At 42.3% G+C, this 25,026-nt stretch overlaps 1 protein-coding gene across 1 annotated transcript in view; it reads left to right on the forward strand.

The window, feature by feature from the left end:
- gucy2g (guanylate cyclase 2g) overlaps positions 1–25,026 on the forward strand; it is a gene marked incomplete at both ends in the record, with an annotated part of 160,319 nt that overhangs the window by 64,633 nt on the left and 70,660 nt on the right. Inside the window, one exon of the mRNA XM_084167484.1 lies at positions 17,377–17,486. Coding sequence (XP_084023610.1) covers positions 17,377–17,486 — 110 coding nt within the window. The remainder of the gene's footprint in view (positions 1–17,376; positions 17,487–25,026) is intronic.

The following is a 25,026-nucleotide window of genomic DNA, read 5'->3' on the forward strand; positions in this document are numbered from 1 at the left end:
TCATCCTCAAATCAAATCAAATTTTATTGGTCCCATACACGTGTTTAGCAGATGTTATTGCGGGTGTAGTGAAATGCTTGTGCTTCTAGCTCAGATAGTGAAGTAATATCTAACAATTTCACAACATATACCCAATAAACACAAATCGAAGTAAGGAATGAATTAAGAAAATATACATATATGGATGAGCGATGTCAGAGCGGTATGGACTAAGATACAGTAGAATACTATAGAATACAGTATATACATATGAGATGAGTAATGCAAGATATGTAAACATTATTAAAGTGACTAAGATACCATAGAATAGTATAGAATACAGTATATACATATGAGATGAGTAATGCAAGATATGTAAACATGATTAAAGTGGCTAGTGTTCCATTTCTTAAAGTGGCCAGTGATTTCTAGTCTATATCTATAGGCAGCAGCCTCTAATGTGCTAGTGATGGCTGTTTAATAGTCTGAGAACCTTGAGATAGAAGCTGTTTTTCAGTCTGTACCTGTACTGACTTCGCCTTCTGGATGATAGCGGAGTGAACAGGCAGTGGCTTGGGTGGTTGTTGTCCTTGATTATCTTTTTGGCCTTCCTATGCAATCGGGTGCTGTAGGTGTCCTGGAGGGCAGGTAGTTTGCCCCAGGTAATGCGTTGTGCAGACTGCACCACCCTCTGGAGAGCCTTGAAGTTGCGGGCGGTGCAGTTGCCGTACAAGGCGGTGATACAGCTCGACAGGATGCTCTCAATTGTGCATCTGTAAAAGTTTGAGGGTTTTAGGTGCCAAGCCAAATTTCTTTAGCCTTCTGAGGTTGAAGAGGCTCTGTCACACCTTCTTCACCACACTGTCTGTGTGGGTGGTCCATTTCAGTTTGTCAGTGATGTGTACGCCAAGGAACTTGAAGCTTTCCACCTTCTCCACTGCAGTCCCGTCGATGTGGATAGGTGGGGTGCATCCTTTGCTGTTTCCTGAAGTCCACGATCATCTCCTTTGCTTTGTTGACGTTGAGTGAGAGGTTATTTTCCTGGCACCACACTCCCAGAGCCCTCACTTCCTCCCTGTAGGCTGTCTCGTCATTGTTGGTAATCAAGCCTACTACTGTTGTGTTGTCTGCAAACTTGATGATTGAGTTGGAGGCATGCTTGGCCACAGTGTTGAGGATCAGCGAAGTGGAGGTGTTGTTTCCTACCTTCACCACCTGGGGGCAGCTCATCAGGAAGTCCAGGACGTCCAGGACCCAGTTGCACAGGGCGGGGTTCAGACCCAGGGCCTTGAGCTTAATGAGTTTGGAGGGTACTATGGTGTTGAATGCTGAGCTATAGTCAATTAACTGCAAGTGATGGCAATTGCATCGTCTGTGGATCTATTGGGGTGTTAAGCAAATTGAAGTGGGTCTAGGTTGGCAGGTAAGGTAGAGGTGATATGATTATTGACTAGTCTCTCAAAGCACTTCATGATGACAGATGTGAGTGCTACAGGGCGATAGTCGTTTACTTCAGTTACCTTTGCTTTCTTGGGTACAGGAACAATGGTGGCCATCTTGAAGCATGTGGGGACAGCAGACTGGGATGGGGAGAGATTGAATATGTCCGTAAACACACCAGCCAGCTGGTCTGCGCATGCTCTGAGGACGCGGCTAGGGATGCCGTCTGGGCCAAGAACCTTGCAAGGGTTAACACATTTAAATGTTTTACTCACGTCGACCATGGAGAAGGAGAGCCCACAGTCCTTGGTAGCGGGCCGCGTCGGTGGCACTGTGTTATCCTCAAAGCGGGCGAAGTAGGTGTTTAGCTTGTCAGGAAGCAAGATGTCGGTCTCGGCGACGTGGCTGGTTTTCCTTTTGTAGTCCGTGATTGTCTGTAGACCCTACCACATACGTCTCGTGTCTGAGCCGTTGAATTGCGTCTCCACTTTGTCTCTATACTGACGTTTTGCTTGTTTGATTGCTTTGCGGAGTGAATAACTACACTGTTTGTGTTCTGCCATATTCCTAGTCACCTTGCCATGGTTAAATGTGGTGGTTCACGCTTTCAGTTTCGCACGAATGATGCCATCTATCCACGGTTTCTGGTTAGGGTAGGTTTTAATAGTCACAGTGGGTACGACATCTCCTATACACTTCCTGATATACTCAGTTACCGTATCGGTGTATTAGTCCCAAAAAAATTCGCAAGCTACCCGGAACATATCCCAGTCCGCGTGATCAAAACAATCCTGAATCGTGGATTCCGATTGGTCAGACCAGCGTTGAATAGTCCTTAGCACAGGTACTTCCTGTTTGAGTTTCTGCCTATAGGAAGGGAGAAGCAAAATGGAGTCGTGGTCAGATTTGCCGAAAGCAGGGCGGGGGAGGGCCTTGTAAGCATCGCGGAAGTTTGAATAACAGTGGTCCAGTGTTTTAGCAGCGCGGGTACTACAGTCGATATGTTGATAGAACTTCGGCAGCCTAGTCCTCAAATTTGCTTGGTTAAAATCCCCAGCTACAATAAATGCAGCCTCAGGATATGTGGTTTCCAGTTTGCATAAAGTCCAGTGAAGTTCTTTGAGGGCCGTCGTGGTATCGGCTTGAGGAGTGATATAAACGGCCATGGCTATAACGGAGGAAAATTATCTTGGGAGATAATACGGTCGGCATTTGATTGTGAGGTATTCTAGGTCGGGTGAACAAAAGGAATTGAGTTCCTGTATGTTACTACAATTACACCATAAGTCGTTAATCATGAAACACACACCTCCTATCTGCGCGATGAACTGAGAATCCCTCTGGCTGGACCGATTCCAAAAGAGTATCCCAAGAGAGCCATGTTTCCGTGAAACAAAGTATGTTACAGGCCCTCATGTCTCTCTGGAAATAAATCATTGCCCTGAGCTCATCAACTTTGTTATTCAAAGACTGAACATTAGCGAGTAAAATACTCGGAAGCGGTGGGTGGTGTGCGCGAACCAGCAGGCCGCCTCGAGTGCCTCTCCTCCACCGGCGATGTTTTGGGTCAGCCTCTGGAATCAGTTCAATTGCTCTGGGGAGAGCGAACAAAGGATATGCTTTGGGGAAGTCGTATTCCTGGTCGTAATGCTGGTAGTTCTGTTGAGTTACCGCCGCTCTGATATCCAATAGTTCTTCCCGGCTCTATGTAATGACACAAAATATTTCCTGAGCTAAAAATATATAAAATTATACATAAAAAAACAAAATACCACAAAGTTTCCTAAGAGCTAGTAGCGAGGATGCCATCTCTGTCGAGGCTTCACTATGCGCCGTTATTTTTATTTTTATTTATTTTTAGTCATTTAGCAGACGCTCTTATCCAGAGCGACTTACAGGAGCCACTACAGGGACATAATCTGGAAAATGGCCAAGCTCAGCATCAAAGAGGCTCTGATACCGCAGGTTCAGACTGCCAGGGAGAAACTGTGGCCTCTTATACAGAATGCACGACAAGATTGAAAGAAGGCTCGGTTCAAGGGCCCACACGCATTCATCGAAGGAAGAAAGATTACCGGTTAACTCTGATGACATGGACCACGTTTGAACTGTGAGTACTGCCAAGAGTACATTTACTGTACTGCCACAAGTAAATTTACCGTTTGAACTATAATTTAGGAACACTTGCCAAAACAAGAAAAGAAGGGATTTGTTATACTGTACCTTAACTGAGTGTAGTTTTTCGTCGGAGTAACCCACTCAAGGTTTACTGTTTGTTTTATTGTTCACATTACTACATCTGCTGTCTAGTTTGTGTCTCTTTCTTTTTTAATGCAGGAGTTTGTTTTCAACTCACTCAATAACATTAGCATGAATGCTAGGGTTTTGAGAGATCTTACAAAAAGGAAAGTCTTATTTTATATTGTAAAAGCAGTAACGCAGATTTTGTCCTTCTTCAGGAAACTCATTTGTGTGAAAGTGACTTTTCATTTTGGAAGTCACAATGGGGAGACATGGCCTATTTCAGTCATGGATCAAACCATTCTGCTGGTGTTTTGATGCTTATCCGCAAGTTTAAAGGCGACATTCTAGAATCCACATCTTCACAGGATCGGAGATGGGTAACTGTTAAACATGACAATGCTATTTGCATCATCTGTAATGTGTATGGACATAACTCACATGCTCCAAATAAGACCGTTTTGGCCCAACTTACCAGAAAATGACAGGATGTATGGAGCAAATACTCAGAGGCTTTTCTAATTCTCTCAGGGGATTTTAACGAAACACCTGATGACTCTGCTGATCGTTTTCCTCCCAGAATGAGTCAAAGCTCTCAAAATAGCAATATCATCACAACATTATGCAAGGATCTCTCTGTTGATGATGCCTGGCGTTATTTCAATCTGGATGCAAAGGGTTATACATGGACCAACAAAACTATGTCACGAAAATCTAGAATAAATGTATTGCTAATTTCCCCCTTTTTGTTACAATTTGTTATAGATGTAGATCATCAGTTGGCTCCCTTTTTCTGATCATCATTTGATTTCCCTGAATTTACAAGCTACTAAAAAATCTATAACGGCACTCAAAATGTATGATATATTTTGCAAAGATCCCATTACAATATCAAAATTTGTCAATTCCTTTTATGAAAACCGTTACAACTCACAATTTCAGGAAGATGGTTGTGAAAGCTGCATTTGCCACATTCAGAATTATGTCCCTGTAATTGAGGATGATTTCCACTCAGTTTGCGATTCACCTGTGTTAATAGAAGAAATTAGAGAGGCTCTGAATTCAATGAAAAAAGGAAATCACCTGGCCCTGATGGCCTGTCAGTTGAATTAATAATTAATAATAATTCAGACATAACTGTAAGGAATAAGTCAGTTCTACCCTAGCTGGCATGAGAGGAATATAGATTTTGTTCTTGATGTTTTCGACAACATGGGTAATATTCTTTCATATGAACAATTAATAACATTGAATGAGTTTCCAATACCTTTCAGATAATTTATTTCTGTGATCAAAGCGATTCCCAGTGGTCTAACTACACTAATGAAAACTAATCTTAGCTTTGATGATGATCACAGAGCTTATCCAGAACTCAGTTTGGAAGGCGTAGGCTTACTTGAGAAATCCTGTTGTAACAAATACATAAATGTTCCATTCACGAAACCAACTTACACCTAGAGGAACATTTTTCTGGAACATGCTTATTCCTGACATTGTCTGTAAAAAAGCTTGGTTGATGCCTTACAAATATTGTATACCAAACACATTTAAGGAAGTGCACTTTAAGATTCTACATAAGATATATCCATGTAATTCTATGCTGTCCAAATTTCAGCTCAAATAAGCAAAAAGAAACGACAGTCCATCATTACTTTAAGACATGAAGGTCAGTTGCGAAAACCATCAAGCGCTATGACAAAACTGTCTCTCATGAGGACCACCACAGGAATGGAAGACCCAGAGTTACCTCTGCTGCAGAGGATAAGTTCATTAGAGTTACCAGCCTCAGAAATTGCAGCCCAAATAAATGCTTCACAGAGTTCAAGTAACAGACACATCTCAACATCAACTGTTCAGAGGGGACTGTGTGAATCAGGCATTCATGATCAAATTGCTGCAAAGAAACCACTACTAAAGGACACCAATAATAAGAAGAGATCTGCTTGGGCCAAGAAACACGAGCAATGGACATTAGACCGGTGGAAATGTGTCCTTTGGTCTGGAGTCCAAATTGGAGATTTTTGGTTCCAACCGTCGTGTCTTTGTGAGATGCGGTGTGGGTGAACGGATGATCTCTGCATGTGTGGTTCCCACCATGAAGCATGGAGGAGGTGTTATGGTGTGGGGGTGCTTTGCTGGTGACACTGTCTGTGATTCATTTAGAATTCAAGGCACACTTAACCAGCATGGCTACGTCAGCATTCTGCAGCGATCTGCCATCCCATCAGGTTTGGGCTTAGTGGGACTATCATTTGTTTTTCAACAGGACAATGACCCAACACACCTCCAGGCTGTGTAAGGGCTATTTTACCAAGAACGAGCGTGATGGAGTGCTGCATCAGAGGACCTGGCCTCCACAATCCCCCGACCTCAACCCAATTGAGATGGTTTGGGATGAGTCGGACGGCAGAGTGAAGGAAAAGCAGCCAACAAGTGCTAAGCAGATGTGGGAACTCCTTCAAGACTGTTTGAAAAGCATTCCAGGTAAAGCTGGTTGAGAGAATGCCAAGAGTGTGCAAAGCTGTCATCAAGGCAAAGGGTGGCTATTTGAAGAATCTCAAATATAACATATATTTTGATTTGTTTAACACTTTTTTGGTTACTACATGATTCCATATGTGTTATTTCATAATTTTGATGTCTTCACTATTATTCTACAATGTAGAAAATAGTAAAAATATTGAAGAACCCTTTAATGCAGGGAAACTTAAATCCGTTCTACCTAATTTCTACCAGCATGTTAAATGTGCAACCAGAGGGAAAAAAAACTCTAGACCACCTTTACTCCACACACAGAGACGCATACAAAGCTCTCCCTCGCCCTCCATTTGGCAAATCTGACCATAACTCTATCCTCCTGATTCCTGCTTATAAGCAAAAACTGAAGCAGGAAGCACCAGTGATTCGGTTAATAAAAAAGTGGTCAGATGACGCAGATGCTAGGCTACAGGACTGTTTTGCTAGCACAGACTGGAACATGTTCCGGGATTCTTCAGACAGCATTGAGGAGTACACCACATCAGTCACTGGCTTCATCAATAAGTGCATCGATGATGTCGTCCCCACAGTGACCGTAAGTACATACCCCAACCAGAAGCCATGGATTACAGGAAACATCCGCACTGAGCTAAAGGGTAGAGCTGCCGCTTTCAAGGAACGGGACTCTAACCCGGACGCTTATAAGAAATCCCGCTATGACCTCCGACGAACCATCAAACAGGCAAAGAGTCTATACAGGTCTAAGATTGAATCATACTACACTGGCTCTGACGCTCGTCGGATGTGGCAGGGCTTGAAAACTATTACAGACTACAAAGGGAAGCACAGCCGCGAGCTGCCCAGTGACACAAGCCTACCAGACGAGCTAAACCACTTCTATGCTCGCTTCGAGGCAAGCAACACTGAAGCATGCATGAGAGCACCAGCTGTTCCGAATGACTATGTGATCACGCTCTCCGTAGCCGATGTGAGTATGACTTTTAAGCAGGTCAACATTCACAAGGCCGCAGGGCCAGACGGATTACCAGGACGTGTACTCCGAGCATGTGCTGACCAACTGGCAAGTGTCTTCACTGACATTTTCAACATGTCCCTGACTGAGTCTGTAATACCAACATGTTTCAAGCAGACCACCATAGTCCCCGTGCCCAAGAACTCTAAGATAACCTGCCTAAATGACTACCGACCCGTAGCACTGACGTCTGTAGCCATGAAGTGCTTTGAAAGACTGGTCATGGCTCACATCAACAGCATAATCCCAGAAACCCTAGACCCACTCCAATTTGCATACCGCCCCAACAGATCCACAGATGATGCAATCTCTATCGCACTCCACACTGCCCTTTCCCACCTGGACAAGAGGAACACCTACGTGAGAATGCTATTCATTGACTACAGCTCAGCATTCAACACCATAGTGCCCCTCTAAGCTCATCACTAAGCTAAGGATCCTGGGACTAAACACCTCCCTCTGCAACTGGATCCTGGACTTCCTGACGGGCTGCCCCCAGGTGGTAAGGTTTAGGTAACAACACATCTGCCACACTGATCCTCAACACGGGGGCCCCTCAGGGGTGCGTGCTCAGTCCCCTCCTGTACTCTCTGTTCACCCATGACTGCATGGCCAGGCACGACTCCAACACCATCATTAAGTTTGCCGACGACACAACAGTGGTAGGCCTGATCACCGACAACGATGAGACAGCCTATAGGGAGGAGGTCAGAGATCTGGCCGTGTGGTGCCAGGACAACAACCTCTCCCTCAACGTGACCAAGACAAAGGAGATGATTGTGGACTACAGGAAAAAAAAGAGGACTGAGCACGCCCCCATTCTCATCGATGGGGCTGTAGTGGAACAGGTTGAGAGCTTCAAGTTCCTTGGTGTCCACATCACCAACGAACTATCATGGTCCAAACACACCAAGACAGTCGTGAAGAGGGCACGACAAAGCCTATTCCCCCTCAGGAGACTAAAAAGATTTGGCATGGGTCCTCAGATCCTCAAAAAATTCTACAGCTGCACCATCGAGAGCATCCTGACTGGTTGCATCACCGCCTGGTATGACAACTGCTTGGCCTCTGACCGCAAGGCACTACAGAGGGTAGTGCGTACGGCCCAGTACATCACTGGGGCAAAGCTTCCTGCCATCCAGGACCTCTATACCAGGCGGTGTCAGAGGAAGGCCCTCAAAATTGTCAAAGACTCCAGCCACCCTAGTCATAGACTGTTCTCTCTGCTACCGCACGGCAAGCGGTACCGGAGTGCCAAGTCTAGGTCCAAAAGACTTCTCAACAGCTTCTACCCCCAAGCCATAAGACTCCTGAACAGCTAATCATGGCTACCCAGACTATTTGCACTGCCCCCCCACCCCATCCTTTTTACGCTGCTGCTACTCTGTTAAGTATTTATGCATAGTCACTTTAACTCTACCCACATGTACACATTACCTCAACTACCTCAACTAGCCGGTGCCCCCTCACATTGACTCTGCAACGGTACCCCCCTGTATATATAGCCTCCCTACTGTCACTTTATTTTACTTCTGCTCTTTTTTTCTCAACACTTTTTTTGTTGTTGTTTTATTCTTACTTTTTTTGTTTAAAATAAACGCACTGTTGGTTAAGGGCTGTAAGTAAGCATTTCACTGTAATGTCTGCACCTGTTGTATTCGGCGCATGTGACCAATACAATTTGATTTGATTTGATTTGATTTGTTTCCAAACTTTTGACTGGTACTGTAAATCTGTGATCGATTTTTAGAAAAACCTTGCAGAATACTTATTTACCTTTTTGAACACTACCCATGTTTTTGACATGAAGGATATAATATGTTACTACTGCAATGATAACAAGACCATTGAAATGATTGTGATTTTTTATTTTCTTATTTTAAAAAATTCCAGAATTTTATACCAAAATTACAGATATTTTTGATTGAATTTAATCATCTTGTTAAGACATTATCCATAGTCAATAACAAAAAGAATAACATCTTCCTGAATCATTATAATGAGATGTTTTCTGAGTGAATACAATTGCACAAGAATTGTCAGATTCATTTTTATCTTTTGTTTGTTATTATACACTGCTCAAAAAAATAAAGGGAACACTTAAACAACACAATGTAACTCCAAGTCAATCACACTTCTGTGAAATCAAACTGACCACTTAGGAAGCAACACTGACTGACAATAAATGTCACATGCTGTTGTGCAAATGGAATAGACAACAGGTGGAAATTATAGGCAATTAGCAAGACACCCCCAATAAAGAAGTGGTTCTGCAGGTGGTGACCACAGACCACTTCTCAGTTCCTATGCTTCCTGGCTGATGTTTTGGTCACTTTTGAATGCTGGCGGTGCTTTCACTCTAGTGGTAGCATGAGACGGAGTTTACAACCCACACAAGTGGCTCAGGTAGTGCAGCTCATCCAGGATGGCACATCAATGCGAGCTGTGGCAAGAAGGTTTGCTGTGTCTGTCAGCGTAGTGTCCAGAGCATGGAGGCGCTACCAGGAGACAGGCCAGTACATCAGGAGACGTGGAGGAGGCCGTAGGAGGGCAACAACCCAGCAGCAGGACCGCTACCTCCACCTTTGTGCAAGGAGGAGCAGGAGGAGCACTGCCAGAGCCCTGCAAAATGACCTCCAGCAGGTCACAAATGTGCATGTGTCTGCTCAAACGGTCAGAAACAGACTCCATGAGGGTGGTATGAGGGCCCGACGTCCACAGGTGGGGGTTGTGCTTACAGCCCAACACCGTGCAGGACGTTTGGCATTTGCCAGAGAACACCAAGATTGGCAAATTCGCCACTGGCGCCCTGTGCTCTTCACAGATGAAAGCAGGTTCACACTGAGCACGTGACAGATGTGACAGAGTCTGGAGACGCCGTGGAGAACGTTCTGCTGCCTGCAACATCCTCCAGCATGACCGGTTTGGCGGTGGGTCAGTCATGGTGTGGGGTGGCATTTCTTTGGGGGGCCGCACAGCCCTCCATGTGCTCGCCAGAGGTAGCCTGACTGCCATTAGGTACCGAGATGAGATCCTCAGACCCCTTGTGAGACCATATGCTGGTGCGGTTGGCCCTGGGTTCCTCCTAATGCAAGACAATGCTAGACCTCATGTGGCTGGAGTGTGTCAGCAGTTCCTGCAAGAGGAAGGCATTGATGCTATGGACCGCCCGTTCCCCAGACCTGAATCCAATTGAGCACATCTGGGACATCATGTCTCGCTTCATCCACCAACGCCACGTTGCACCACAGACTGTCCAGGAGTTGGCGGATGCTTTAGTCCAGGTCTGGGAGGAGATCCCTCAGGAGACCATCCGCCACCTCATCAGGAGCATGCCCAGGCGTTGTAGGGAGGTCATACAGGCACGTGGAGGCCACACACACTACTGAGCCTCATTTTGACTTGTTTTAAGGACATTACATCAAAGTTGGATCAGCCTGTAGTGTGGTTTTCCACTTTAATTTTGAGGGTGACTCCAAATCCAGACCTCCATGGGTTGATACATTTGATTTCCATTGATAATTTTTGTGTGATTTTGTTGTCAGCACATTCAACTATGTAAAGAAAAAAGTATTTAATAAGATGATTTCATTCATTCAGAACTAGGATGTGTTGTTTAAGTGTTCCCTTTATTTTTTTGAGCAGTGTATATATACAGTTGAAGTTGGAAGTTTACATACACTTAAGTTGGAGTCATTAAAACTCATTTTTCAACCACTCCACAAATGTCTTGTTAACAAACTATAGTTTTGGCAAGTCGGTTAGGACATCTACTTTGTGCATGACACAAGTATATTTCCAACAATTGTTTACAGACAGATTATTTCACTTATAATTCACTGTATCACAATTCCAGTGCTTCAGAAGTTTACATACACCAAGTTGATGGGCCATTAAACAGCTTGGAAGATTCCAGAAAATGATGTCATGGCTTTAGAAGCTTCTGATAGGCTAATTGAAATAATTTGAGTCAGTTGGAGGTGTACCTGTGGATGTTTTTCAAGGCCTACCTTCAAAATTAGTGCCTCTTTGCTTGACATCATGGGAAAACCAAAGGAAATCAGCCAAGACCTCATAAAAAAATGGTAGACCTCCACAGGTCTGGTTCATCCTTGGGAGCAATTTCCAAACGCCTGAAGGTACCACGTTCATCTGTACAAAAAATTGTATGCAAGTATAAACACCATGGGACCACGCAGCCGTCATACCTCTCAGGAAGGAGACGCGTTCTGTCTCCTAGAGATGAACGTACTTTGGTGCGAAAAGTGCAAATCAATCCCAGAACAACAGCAAAGGACCTTGTGAAGATGCTGGAGGAAACAGGTACAAAAGTATCTATATCCACAGTAAAACGAGTCCTATATTGACATAACCTAAAAGGCCGCTCAGCAAGGAAGAAGCCACTGCTCCAAAACCGCCATAAAAAAGCCAGACTACGGTTTGCAACTGCACATGGGGACAAAGATCGTACTTTTTCGAGAATTGTCTTCTGGTCTGATTAAACAAAAAGAGAACTCTTTGGCCATAATGACCATTGTTATGTTTGGAGGAAAAAGGGGGGGCTTGCAAGCCGAAGAACACCATCCCAACCATGACGCACGGCAGTGGCAGCATCATGCTGTGGGTGTGCTTTGCTGCAGGAGGGCCTAGTGCACTTCACAAAATAGATGGCATCATGAGGAAGGAAAATGATGTGGATATATTGAAACAACATCTCAAGACATCAGTCAGGAAGTTAACACTTGGTTGCAAATGGGTCTTCCAAATGGACAGTGACCCCAAGCATACTTCCAAAGTTGTGGCAAAATGGCTTAAGGACAACAAAGTCAAGATATTGTAGTGGCCACAAAGCCCTGACCTCAATCCTATAGAACATTTGTGGGCAGAACTGAAAAAGCGTGTGCGAGCAAGGAGGCCTACAAACCTGACTCAGTTACACCAGCTCTGTCAGGAGGAATGGGCAAAATTCACCCAACTTATTATGGGAAGCTTGTGGAAGGCTACCCGAAACGTTTGACCCAAGTTAAACAATTTTAAAGCAATGCTAAGAAATACTAGTTGAGTGTATGTAAACTTCTGACCCACTGGGAATGTGATGAAAGAAATAAAAGCTGAAAGAAATAATTCTCTCTACAGTTATTCTGACATTTCACATTCTTAAAATAAAGTGGTGATCCTAACTGACCTAAGACAGGGAATTTCTACTAGGATTAAATGTCAGGAATTGTGAAAAACTGAGTTTAAATGTATTTGGCTTAGGTGTATGTAAACTTCCGACTTCAACTGTATATATATTGTATGTATTTAGTATTTTCTTGTTTATACCTGTGTTTTGTTTTGCTAGACATTTTTGATGTAGGGATGTAAGTAGTTGATAATTGTATATAATAACAAAAATATTTAAAAAAGAGAAGGATTCTGTTATTTCACATGCATAAGTGATTGCTTTTGATAAAAACTTGATATGAATGAACAAAATTATTTTGGACTTCGCGTCTGTCTAAATTAATATTTTGAGAACAGGGTTTGTACAGTCGTGGTCAAACGTTTTGAGAATGACACAAAAACTAATTTTCACAAAGTCTGCTGCCTCAGTTTTGATGATGACTATTTGCATATACTCCAGAATGTCATGAAGAGTGATCAGATGAATTGCAATTAATTGCAAAGACCCTCTTTGCCATGAAAATGAACTTAATCCCCAAAAATCATTTCCACTGCATTTCAGCCCTGCCATCATGTCAGTGATTCTCTCGTTAACACAGGTGAGAGTGTTGACGAGGACAAGGCTGGAGATCACTCTGTCATGCTGATTGAGTTAGAATAACAGACTGGAAGCTTTAAAAGGAGTGTGGTGCTTGAAATCATTGTTCTTCCTCTGTTAGCCATGGTTACTTGCAAGGAAACACGTGCCGTCATCATTGCTTTGCACAAAAAGGGCTTCACAGGCAAGGATATTGCTGCTAGTAAGATTGCACCTAAATCAACCATTTATCGGATCATCAAGAACTTCAAGGAGAGATGTTCAATTGTTGTGAAGAAGGCGTCAGGGCGCCCAAGAAAGTCCAGCAAGCGCCAGGACCGTCTCCTAAAGTTGATTCAGACTGATATTCTGCAAAAGGTACAGGGATTGGACTGCTGAGGACTGGGGTAAAGTCATTTTCATGATGGAGCACCTTGCCACAAGGCAAAAGTGATAACTAAGTGGCTCGGGGAACAAAACATTGACATTTTGGGTCCATGGCCAGTAATCTCCCCAGACCTTAATCCCATTGAGAACTTGTGGTCGATCCTCAAGAGGCGTGTGGACAAACAAAAACCCACAAATTCTGACAAACTCCAAGCATTGATTATGCAAGAATGGGCTGCCATCAGTCAGGATGTAGCCCAGAAGCTAATTGACAGCATGCCATGGCGGATTGCAGAGGTCTTGAAAAAGAAGTGTATATTGACTCTTTGCATAAACTTAATGTAATTGTCAATAAAAGCCTGACACTTATGAAATGCTTGTAATTATACTTCAGTATACCATAGTAACATCTGACAAAAATATCTCATAACACTGAAGCAGCGAACTTTGTGAAGACCAATACTTGTGCCATTCTCAAAACATTTGACCACGACTGTAGTGTAATGGTTAGAGTTACCGCCTGTGAAGATTGTGGGTTTGCCTCCTGGAGGATACATTTTGACCATGATTTAGTTTATTGTTTTGACTGCCCGCTCCTGACACACACACTTATTTTAATTTATTAGGTGGCTCTTAAAAGAGGCTTTGGGTTCGTTGAATGGCAGGCAAGTGGCAGTGAGTGTGGTGATGTGTAGTACTGCGTCTGTCTTGCTAGAACTGCTGTAGAGACCAGCCCTCAGACTCTAAAGGAAGGAGTCGTTGCCCTCATCCGTGAGATGAATAACTTCCCTACGGTACTGCCCAGGGACAGAGTTTTTTATGGCAGAGTGGTGGATTGTGGGCATGATTCTGTCACGGAGAAATGCAAGCTTGCGCATGTGGAGCTGACAAACGACTTATGGCAATTCAAATGCACGCAGTACACATGGTACTTCGCACACTATCAATACTTGTTCTGGTGCAAATCTGTGAGTATTCCCATCTGTTTTCATATTTATACTGCCATTTATAAATGTGGGAATGTATGCTCTTTTACTGGAGTTGGACAGCTGGGTACAGAATTACTAAGAACATTTGTAGCTAAAGGATTTAGCGCACCTATCCACTTAAGAGTGTTTTGTACTTGTCTAATGACTTTTTTATTTTACAGGTGTTTCTCAGCAGTGTTTATATCAGCAGTTACCAATATTGCTCATGACAAGCAACTGGGTTATGCATGTATTTTTTTTATTCAAGCCCAGGGCTACCACACCTGATTCTACTACTCAGCTGGTCATCAAGACCTCAACTGTTCAATTTGACCATGAATAGTAGAATCAGGTGTGGTAGAACTGTGCTTAAACCTGTAGCTTGTCAAGAGCAATTGTGGCCATCCCTGAATTGTACTTATACGTTGACTATATCTGATGAATGTACATTTGGTTGCACATTTTATATTTAGTGATAACTCACTTTTGTTTACAGGTAATGTAGAACTAGGCCTTTCTTCAGTAAACTTTTAGGTAAATTTTATTGTACAGTGTCTTCATAAAGTATTCACAACCCTTGCCTTTTTCCACATTTTGTTGTGTTACAGCCTGAATTTAAAATTGATTAAATGGATATGATTTGTCACTAGCATACACACAATACCCCATAATGTCAGTGGAATTATGTTTTTTGAAATTTTTACAAATTAATTAAAAGTTAAAAGCTGAAATGTCTCGAGTCAATAAGTATTCAACCCCTTTCTTATGTCAAGCCTAAATAAGTTAATTAGTAAACATTTGCTTAAGAAGTCACATAAGTTGCATGGACTCACTCTGTGTGCAATAATAGTGTTTGACATTATTTTTGAATGACTACCGTATCTCTGTATCGATCAGACCTCAGGATAAGACCCAGATGCAGACAGTTCGAAGTAACAAAAGTGTATTACAACAACAGGGGCAGGCAAGTAACAGGTCAGGGTCAGGTAGAGGTCAGTAATCCAGGGCAGTGTCATAAGGTACAGAACGGCACACAGGCTCAGGGTCAGGGCAGGCAGAATGGTCAAAACCAGGAAAACTAGAAAACAGGGACTAGAGAGAAAACATGACTACGGGGAAAACGCTGGTAGGCTTGACAAGACGAACTGGCAACAGACAAACATAAAACACAGGTATATATGCACAGGGGATAATGGGCCTGGAGGGGGGTGGAGACAAGCACAAGACAGGTGAAACAGATCAGGGTGTGTATCCCCCACATACAATTATCTGTTAGGTCCCTCAGTCGAGCAGTGAATTTCAAACACAGATTCGACCACAAAGACCAGGGGAGTTTTCCAATGCCTCGCAAAGAAGGGCACCTATTCCTATGAATATCCCTTTGAGCATGGTGAAGTTAGTAATTAGACTTTGGATGGTGTATCAATACACCCAGTCACTACAAAGATACAGGTGTCCTTCCTAACTCAGTTGCTGTAGAGGAAGGAAACTGCTCAGGGATTTCACTATGAGGCTAATGGTGACTTTAAAACAGTTACAGTTTAATGGCTGTGATAGGAGAAAACTGAGGATGGATCAACAACATTTTAGTTACTCCACAATACTAACCTAATTGACAGAGTGAAAAGAAGGAAGCCTATACAGAACAAAAATATTAAAAAACATGCATCCTGTTTGCAACAAGGCACTAAAGTAATACTGCAAAAAATGTGGCAAATCATTTAACTTTTTGTCCTGAATACAAAGTGTTATGTTTGGGGCAAATCCAATACAACACATTACTGAGTACCACTCTCCATATTTTCAAGCATAGTGGTGGCTGCATCATGTTATGGGTATGCTGTGAATCGTTAAGGACTCTGGAGTTTTTCAGGATGAAAAGAAACTGAAAATCTTAGAGGAAAACCTGGTTCAGTCTGCTTTGCAACAGACACTGTGAGATGAATTCACCTTTCAGCAGGACAATAACCTAAAACACATGGCCAAATCTACCCTGGACTTGGTTAGAAAGAAGACAGTGAATGTTCCTCAGTGGCAGAGTTACAGTTTTGACTTAAATCTACTTGAAAATCTATGGCAAGAGTTGAAAATGGTTGTCTAGCAATGATCAGCAAACAATTTGGCAGAGCTTGAAGAATTTGTTAAAGAATAATGGGCAAATGTTGCACAATCCAGCTGTGGAAAGCTCTTAGAGACTTACCGAGAAGACGCACAGCTGTAATCGTTGCCAACGGTGCTTATACAAAGTACTGATTCAGGGGTGTGAATACCTATGTAAATTAGATATTTCTGTATTTCATTTTCAATAAATTAGTAAAAATTTCGGAAAACATGTTTTCATTTTGTCATTACGTGGTATTGTGTGTAAATGGGTGAGAATAAAATCAGTTTATTCCATTTTGAATTGAGGCTGTAACACAACAAACTGTTGAATAATTCAAGGGGTATGAATACTTTTGAAGGCACTGCAAATAGTTAATGAGAACATGTTGATTATTTGTGTATTTTCCAGGAGCTTGCTCAATTCTCTTTACTCCTTATTGGCTTAAATGGGTTTCTGGTTTTTTGCTTTCCTCTGGAAAATCAGCTGTTAATATCAAGAAGGTTTTAATCCTAAGAAACCTGCCTACATATAGTTTGAAATACAATACCAACATAGATACTGTAGAAGCCCAAAGCTGTGTGCTGGAAAACCTTGGTAGATCATGGGTGGAATAGGCATTGTGTTGTTCATGTGAGTTTCCTTTCTTCTTTGGCTTGAGACCAATGCCTACTTCTCACTTAAAATGTCGTTTTTTGTTTTTAATTGGCTCTATGCACTGAACATAATCAAGCACAGCTAAACCATTTGAAAGTATTGACCTGACATAATTTGACTCAGGTATATTCATTTTGCGAGACTAAGCTCCTACTACCAACCAGTTGTACATTATGGGCTGGTTTCCCAGACACAGATTCAGTTTAGTCCTGAACTAAAAAGTATTCTGAATGGATTTCATTGAATGCACTATTGAGTCCAGGACTAGGTTTAATCTGTCTGGGAAACTGGTCCAAAAAGCTTACTGAAACCCACGTTACCGAAACCATAATTTCCCATCTTCTCCTAGTGATTGTGGTGATGACCAACGCCGAGGATGCAATTAACCTTTTAATGGAGGCGGAGAGGCAGGGCCTGATGGCTGGAGAGTATGTTTTTTTTCTTCTGCAACATTTTGAGGTCAGTGGCAATTTGGTGAGTAAGTTTCAAGTTTTTAATGCCATGTTCACAAGTACAGTGAAATGCCTTTCTTGCAAGCTCCAAACCCAACAATGCAGTAATCAAAATCAATGTAGCATAAACGATAACGTAAGGTAGAACAAAAACATACAAGAAATACGAGAAAGTAAGAAGCTATATACAGGGTCAGTTCCAACACCATATTTAAAATGTGCATGGAGTGATAGAGGTAGATATGTATAAGGGTAAGGTGACTAGGCATCAGGATATATGAGAAACAGAGTAGCAGCAGCGTAAATTATGATTGTATGTGAGTGTGTGTGTAGTATCAGTATAAATGTGTGTGCATGTTATTATGTGTGTGTTGGAGTGTCATTGTGCGTGAGTGTGTAGCTTGATGCCACAGGTAGGGTTAGTTAAAGTTAGGGTTAGTTAAAATATGTTAATCATTGTGGCGAGTAGTAGGCCTACATACAAATGTAATTGACTGTTTATATCACCTTTTAAGTAGTATGACTTGCCTCAGAAATAATTTGTGAAGCATCTACAGTATGTATGGCTTATGAAGACTTTACAAATGCCCTATAAAGACTTTATAATTTGTAGTGTGTCTACAGTGTGCCTATAAAGGTTCGTTTTGCCTGCTCAGATCATGTCATCAGAAGAAAAACTCCTGGACCTTGAGGCTCAGGATTTTCTGAAATGTACACTGTATTATTGTCAATGTTTACACCCTAGGTACAGATTTAGGATCAGCAATCAGCATCTCCTCCCCCAATCCTAACCTTAACCATTAGTGGGGGAAATGCAAATGCAAAAACTGAACCAAGATCATCATTTATGGAAAACTTCACCCTACTCCAGTCATAGCTTAGCAGCCATAGGTTATTCAAGACACCTGTCAACTGGTGGCAGGATGTCAGCTCAAGAGGGACCTCTAATGGTCTTATTGTAGAGCCATAGAGCCCCACAGTGGACGTGTCATAATACCCATAAAACCTATAATATTTTCACCATTCATTTTTCCCATGTGGATTTTAGAACCACTTCAAAGAAGGTCTGTGTTTCATGTAGGCTTTCTCTGGCGTGACATTTTGATAACCATGTAAATTTTTCTTGGACAAGGTGACTTTCATCAATATATTAGTCTCTATTTACGCTCACATTCGAAAATGCTAATTAGTATCAGAGTAGACATCATGCAAGACTACAAATCTGGCATGTCATCTATAGCTGACACCTTTGCTGTCAGCTAGCTTCTAGATACCTTGATCCAAAATGAAAGATATATTGAGCATTTTCATTTACTGTTCCGTATTTATGCATTTGGTCTTGTGTCTTGTACAGAATACTATCCTAGTAGCAGTCAGATATTTACAACGTGCCATGAATACTAGGCTAGTTTTTTTTTTGCAAAGAAGCTAGCTGCCTAGCTACCTACAGTACCTAGAGGATATTAGCAACACACCCTTATTTTCCCAGATCCTCTTCTTCTCCAGCCTTATCATTTCTGCCAACTATATAAACGAGGTGAAATCTATTTCAATTCATTGTGTCAGAATGCACTGCTGTATTAAAGCAATTCAGAACTAACTAAATTTATAAACAGCATATTGTGAATTTTGGTGGGTGAGTTACAAATGGAGAAACAACTGTAAGGTAGGTTTAGTATAAAATACTAGGTCAACTCCAGCAGAATGAGAAACACACTTAACAGACTAAAAACAAGGAAGCCATGCCTAAACGCAGCAATATCAACACCCTTTTTGTCAATTTAACAGGTCCATGTTCCTGCTGTCAATTGTGAGCAGCACATTTACCACTGCATTCAGTCTGACCCCCAGAATAAGCAGGAGGACAGCATTACACAGGTGAAAAAGAGGTAGAAAAAACAGCACACCACAACACTTTTAAGGTGCTTACATATGACCCATGGTAAGTGGCAAAGGTCTCATAGACTTCAATGGGAGTAGGGCGGCGGTTTTGCATGCGGCCGTGTTCGTGGTGCTTGCTTCCGTGAGGCTGCGCCGCTAGCTCTGTGCTGTAATTAACTGAAGTCTTGAGTGGCCGCAGCGCATGCTCGACCAATGAGCAGAGTTCATCTTGTCAACAAATCAAGCAATGTTTTAATGACAACATTAAAGCTCACAACAACCGGGACCGCTGGTCTCTACACACGGTAGGCACGTTTTCTCGTGGTTAAATTACAGTTTACCGCGGCCCGTGTGTAAGCGCCTTTAAACGTGTTATGAGTCTAGATGTTATCAAATCAGGAGAAGAACAAGTGAAGGAAGCAGCATAGGGAAATTGGGTGAAGGTAGGGTGGGTTTATTGAGATAAGATGGCGAGTACCAAAGTTTCCGAAGTTGAGGGACCATAGGGCATAAAAGGCAGTGTGTGGAATAAGGGCTGCTTCTGCACCCCTTTTAGGTCTTTGTCACAAATATCCGGCCCATGTCATACTTGAGGTCTCAGCTTGTGAACCTCAACGTCATTCCATCTCGGTTGCAGCATTCAAATCGTGATCTTTGTGTGTCTGTGAATCACAACATTAAAGACGATGAGTCATCACAGCATTTCCAAAAATGTAGCCATACCCAATACAACTTAAACATTGAGGACAGCATTTTGTTGACAACATGGTGGTTTACACTATGTCTGCTATGTGTGAATGGTGGAAGAATCTTACCCCAGCTGTAGGTCCATTTGAGTGTGTGTGGTCACTTAGGCCTGTATGTCAAACAGTACTGGGACCATTGGACCACTTGGGATGCTTGCTCTCAAAGAGCTGCTTGAATGTCTTCAGGTCTGCGTCTAGAAAGGTCAAGTACAAAATGGAGGAAGTTAACAATCTTTGGCTTCGTGAATCAGGCCATCATGGTCGAATTCCTGCCAAGAAACCACTACTGAAGGACACCAATAAGAAGATGAGACAATAAGAAACACAAGCTATGGACATTAGACCGGTGGAAATCTGTCCTTTGGTCTGATGAGTCCAAATTTGAGACTTTTAGTTCCAACCAACGTGTCTTTGTGAGACGCAGAGTAGGTGAATGGATGATCTCCGCATGTGTGGTTCCCACCATGAAGCATGGAGGAGGTGTGATGGTGTGGGGGTGTTTTGCTGGTGACTCTGTCTGTGATTTATTTTGAATTCAAGGCACACTTAACCAGCATGGTTACCACAGCATTCTGCAGCGATACGCCATCCCATCTGGTTTGCGCTTAGTGGGACTACTATATGTTATTCAACAGGACAATGACCCAAAAAACACCTCCAGGCTGTGTAAGGGCTATTTGACCTAGAATAAGAGTGATGGAGTGCTGCATCAGATGACCTGGCCTCCACAATCCCCCGACCGCAACCCAATTGAGATGGTTTGGGATGAGTTGGACCGCAGAGTGAAGGAAAAGCAGCCAACAAGTGCTCAGCATATGTGGGAACTCCATCAAGACTGTTGAAAAAGCATTCCTCATGAAGCTGGTTGAGAGAATGCCAATAGTGTGCAAAGCTGTCATCAAGGCAAAGGGTGGCTACTTTGAAGAATCTCAAATACAAAATATATTTTGATTTGTTTAGCACTTTTTTGTTTACTACATGATTCCATATGTGTTATTTCATCACTATTATTTTACAATGTAGAACATAGTAAAAATGGTTAAAAAAAACTTGAATGAGTAGGTGTGTCCAAACTTTTGACTGGTAATATAGTATTTTGGACATCATTATATCGATACTTTGAATCCAAGTATCGATTTGTAATTGTAATACGTTTTGAGAATGACACAAGTATTGGTCTTCACAAAGTTTACTGCTTCAGTGTTATGAGATATGTTTGTCAGATGTTACTATGGTATACTGAAGTATAATTACTACCATTCCATTAGTGTCAAAGGCTTTTATTGACAATTACATTACGTTTATGCAAAGAGTCAATATTTGCAGTGTTGACCCTTCTTTTTCAAGACCTCTGCAATCCGCCCTGGCATGCTGTCAATTAACTTCTGGGCCACATCCTGACTGATGGCAGCCCATTCTTGCATAATCAATGCTTGGAGTTTGTCAGAATTTGTTTGTTTTTGTTTGTCCACCCGCCTCTTGCGGATCGACCATAAGTTCTCAATGGGATTAAGGTCTGGGGAGATTCCTGGCCATGGACCCACATTTTCGATGTTTTGTTCCCCGAGCCACTTAGTTATCACTTTTGCCTTATGGCAAGGTGCTCCATCAAGCTGGAAAATGCATTGGTCGTCACCAAACTGTTATTGGATGGTTGGGAGAAGTTGCTCTCGGAGGATGTGTTGGTACCATTCTTTATTCATGGATGTGTTCTTAGGCAAAATTGTGGGTGAGCCCACTCCCTTGGCTGAGAAGCAACCCCACACATGAATGGTCTCAGGATGCTTTACTGTTGGCATGACACAGGACTGATGGTAGCGCTCACCTTGTCTTCTCCAGACAAGTTGTTTTCCGGATGCCCCAAACAATCGGAAAAGGGATTCATCAGAGAAAATTACTTTACCCCAGTCCTCAGCAGTCCAATTCCTGTACCTTTTGCAGAATATCAGTCTGTCCCTGATGTTTTTCCTGGAGAGAAGTGGCTTCTTTGCTGGCCTTCTTGACACCAGGCCATCCTACAAAAGTCTTCGCCTCACTGTGTGTGCAGATGCACTCACACCTGCCTGCTGCCATTCCTGAGCAAGCTCTGCACTGGTGGTGCCCCGATCCCGCAGCTGAATCAACTTTAGGAGACGGTCCTGGTGCTTGCTGGACTTTCTTGGGCGCCCTGACGCCTTCTTCACAACAATTGAACCTCTCTCCTTGAAGTTCTTGATGATCCGATAAATGGTTGATTTAGGTGCAATCTTAATAGCAGCAATATCCTTGCCTGTGAAGCCCTTTTTGTGCAAAGCAATGATGACGGCATGCGTTTCCTTGCAGGTAACCATGGTTAACAGAGGAAGAACAATGATTTCAAGCACCACACTCCTTTTAAAGCTTCCAGTCTGTTATTCTAACTCAATCAGCATGACACAGTGATCTCCAGCCTTGTCCTCATCAACACTCTCACCTGTGTTAACGAGAGAATCACTGACATGATGGCAGGGCTGAAATGCAGTGGAAATGTTTTTTGGGGATTAAGTTCATTTTCATGGCAAAGAGGGACTTTGCAATTAATTGCAATTCATCTGATCACTCCATGACATTCTGGAGTATATGCAAATTGCCATCATCAAAACTGAGGCAGCAGACTTTGTGAAAATTAGTATTTGTGTCATTCTCAAAACTTTTGACCACGACTGTATATATTATAATATTTTTCTTTTTTCTTTTTTTTCTTTTACAATTCGATACTTGGATTCAAAGTATCGATATAATAATGTCCAAAATAATATAGTGATATGTAACTGTAGCAATTTTTTTTACCCCATCACTTTTGCCTACTAGCTATAGTAATGATCTGCTGTCCAGAGTGTAACAGCAAACAGATCAATGTCTTCCTGCAGTAAAGTAAGCATGATGTTGACTAAAGAAAGGATGCTATTCAGTTAATCTTTGAAATGTCTCAAAAAGCCAGCCCAAAATAATACAGCTAGGTAGGGTAGTTACAAGTCAAGTAGTGCTTGAAGTGGGCTACCCACCCCTCACCCACAGACACAAACAAACATTATCAAGAACGCCTAGCTTCACCATCTAAGTTAGCTAGCTAGTTAACTAGTAAGCTAGACTGTTGGTTTATAATATCCAAAGAAAGCTAAACTTGTTTTTATGAATTTCTCATTCATTTAAACGGCTAGATAAATAGACGGCTAATGTAGCCATCTAGCCCAGATAATGTTGGTAACTAGCTAACCATAAGCTAGCTAGCTAGCTAGATAACATGTATTGTGTAAATGTAAAACTTGCCCAAGACAGTTCACAGAATTGTAAATTTAAACAAATGTAGCCAATTTATTTATTACTCAATTTAGCTAACATTAGATAGCTAATCCAGAGATTCTTACCTCTCGTCCAGATCATCATGGCCCTGGTGAGTGATGTGAATCTTGAGACGGGTATTTGTAGTTCTGTATGATAGCCACATTAGCAGCTAATTAGCATTTAATTTTGGGGGGTAAATACAAGTGAATATATTGATAAAAGTCACCTTGTCCGAAAGAGATTTACATGGTTATCAAAACGTCACAACAGGGTGAGTCTACACAAAACACAGCCCTTATTTGACATGTTTCTAAAATCCCCTATGGGGAAAATGAACAATGGAAAAATGATCGGAACCATTTCCGTGTTTGACTGCTAGGTTTTATGGGTATTATAACTCATACTGTTGTACTCAATTCAAGTCAGGATTAGTTAATGGAGTCAATTACAACATAAATTAAGATATTGTAACGTTGCCCTCTGTGCTCTCATTGACCTTGAGTGTAATGTTGTTACTTGTTTGTCATCACTTTGAAATCTATAGACTTTGATATCTGTGGGAAGAGGTGAACATGACGTGAGACATGTTCTATTTTAAGTTCACTTTAAAAATGCATGGAAACGCCAGGAGTTTTTCTTGACCAGCTGTCGAGGAAAAACTCTGGGCCTTAAGTATAGGCCACAATTAGGGCCCAGAATATTTCCTGGTCAGGAAAAACTCCTGGCCCTGTGCAACTCCTGGCTCCCAGGTGATCTATGTGTCCAGATAATTTTCAGACATGTTAGAAAATGTCTGTCTTAATTCGTCAAGTGTGAGTAGTGCTCTGAGCATATGCGAGGTGTGTCCCAGATTAATCTGATGTCAGCCAATCAGCTATTCAGAACTACCGTAAAACGTCCATTCTCTTACAATGATCGGGTGTCATTTGATACACGTTTTCTTTAATCTGTTATTTGTAAAAAAATAAATACAAATACAGATAACGGATTAAAGCAAACGTGTAATTACGAGTGCACGTATTTTGCCGGTCTGCTCCGGTGGAATCCAACAGCATCTTTATCTCCAACTGAATTATAATATAATAATAATATTCCATTTAGCAGACGCTTTTATCCAATGTGACATACAGTCATGCGTGCATACATTTTTGTGTATGGGTGGTCCCAGGGATCGAACCCACTACCCTGGCGTTACAAGCGCCGTGCTCTACCAGCAGAGCTACAGAGGACCACTACAGGAATTATTGATTCCTGTCATGTCAAAACACAAGTTGTTTAAAAAATATATACCCATTTTTCTCCCCCAATTTCATGATATCCAATTGGTAGTTACAGTCTTGTCCTATTGCTGCAACTCCCGTATGGACTCGGTTGAGGCGAAGGTCAAGAGCCGTGCGTCCTCCAAAACACGACCCCGCCAAGCTGCACTGCTTCTTGACACACTGCTCGCTTAACCCGGAAGCCAGCCACACCAATGTGTCAGAGAAAACACAGTACAGCTGGCGACGGAAGTCAGCGTGCATGCGCCCGGCCACCACAAGGAGTCGCTAGAGCGCGATGGGACAAGGACATCCCAACCGGCCAAACCCTCCCCTAACCCGGACGACGCTGGGCCAA

The sequence above is a fragment of the Coregonus lavaretus genome, assembly GCF_964263955.1.
Source record: "Coregonus lavaretus genome assembly, chromosome: 1".
Taxonomy (NCBI): Eukaryota; Metazoa; Chordata; class Actinopteri; order Salmoniformes; family Salmonidae; genus Coregonus; species Coregonus lavaretus.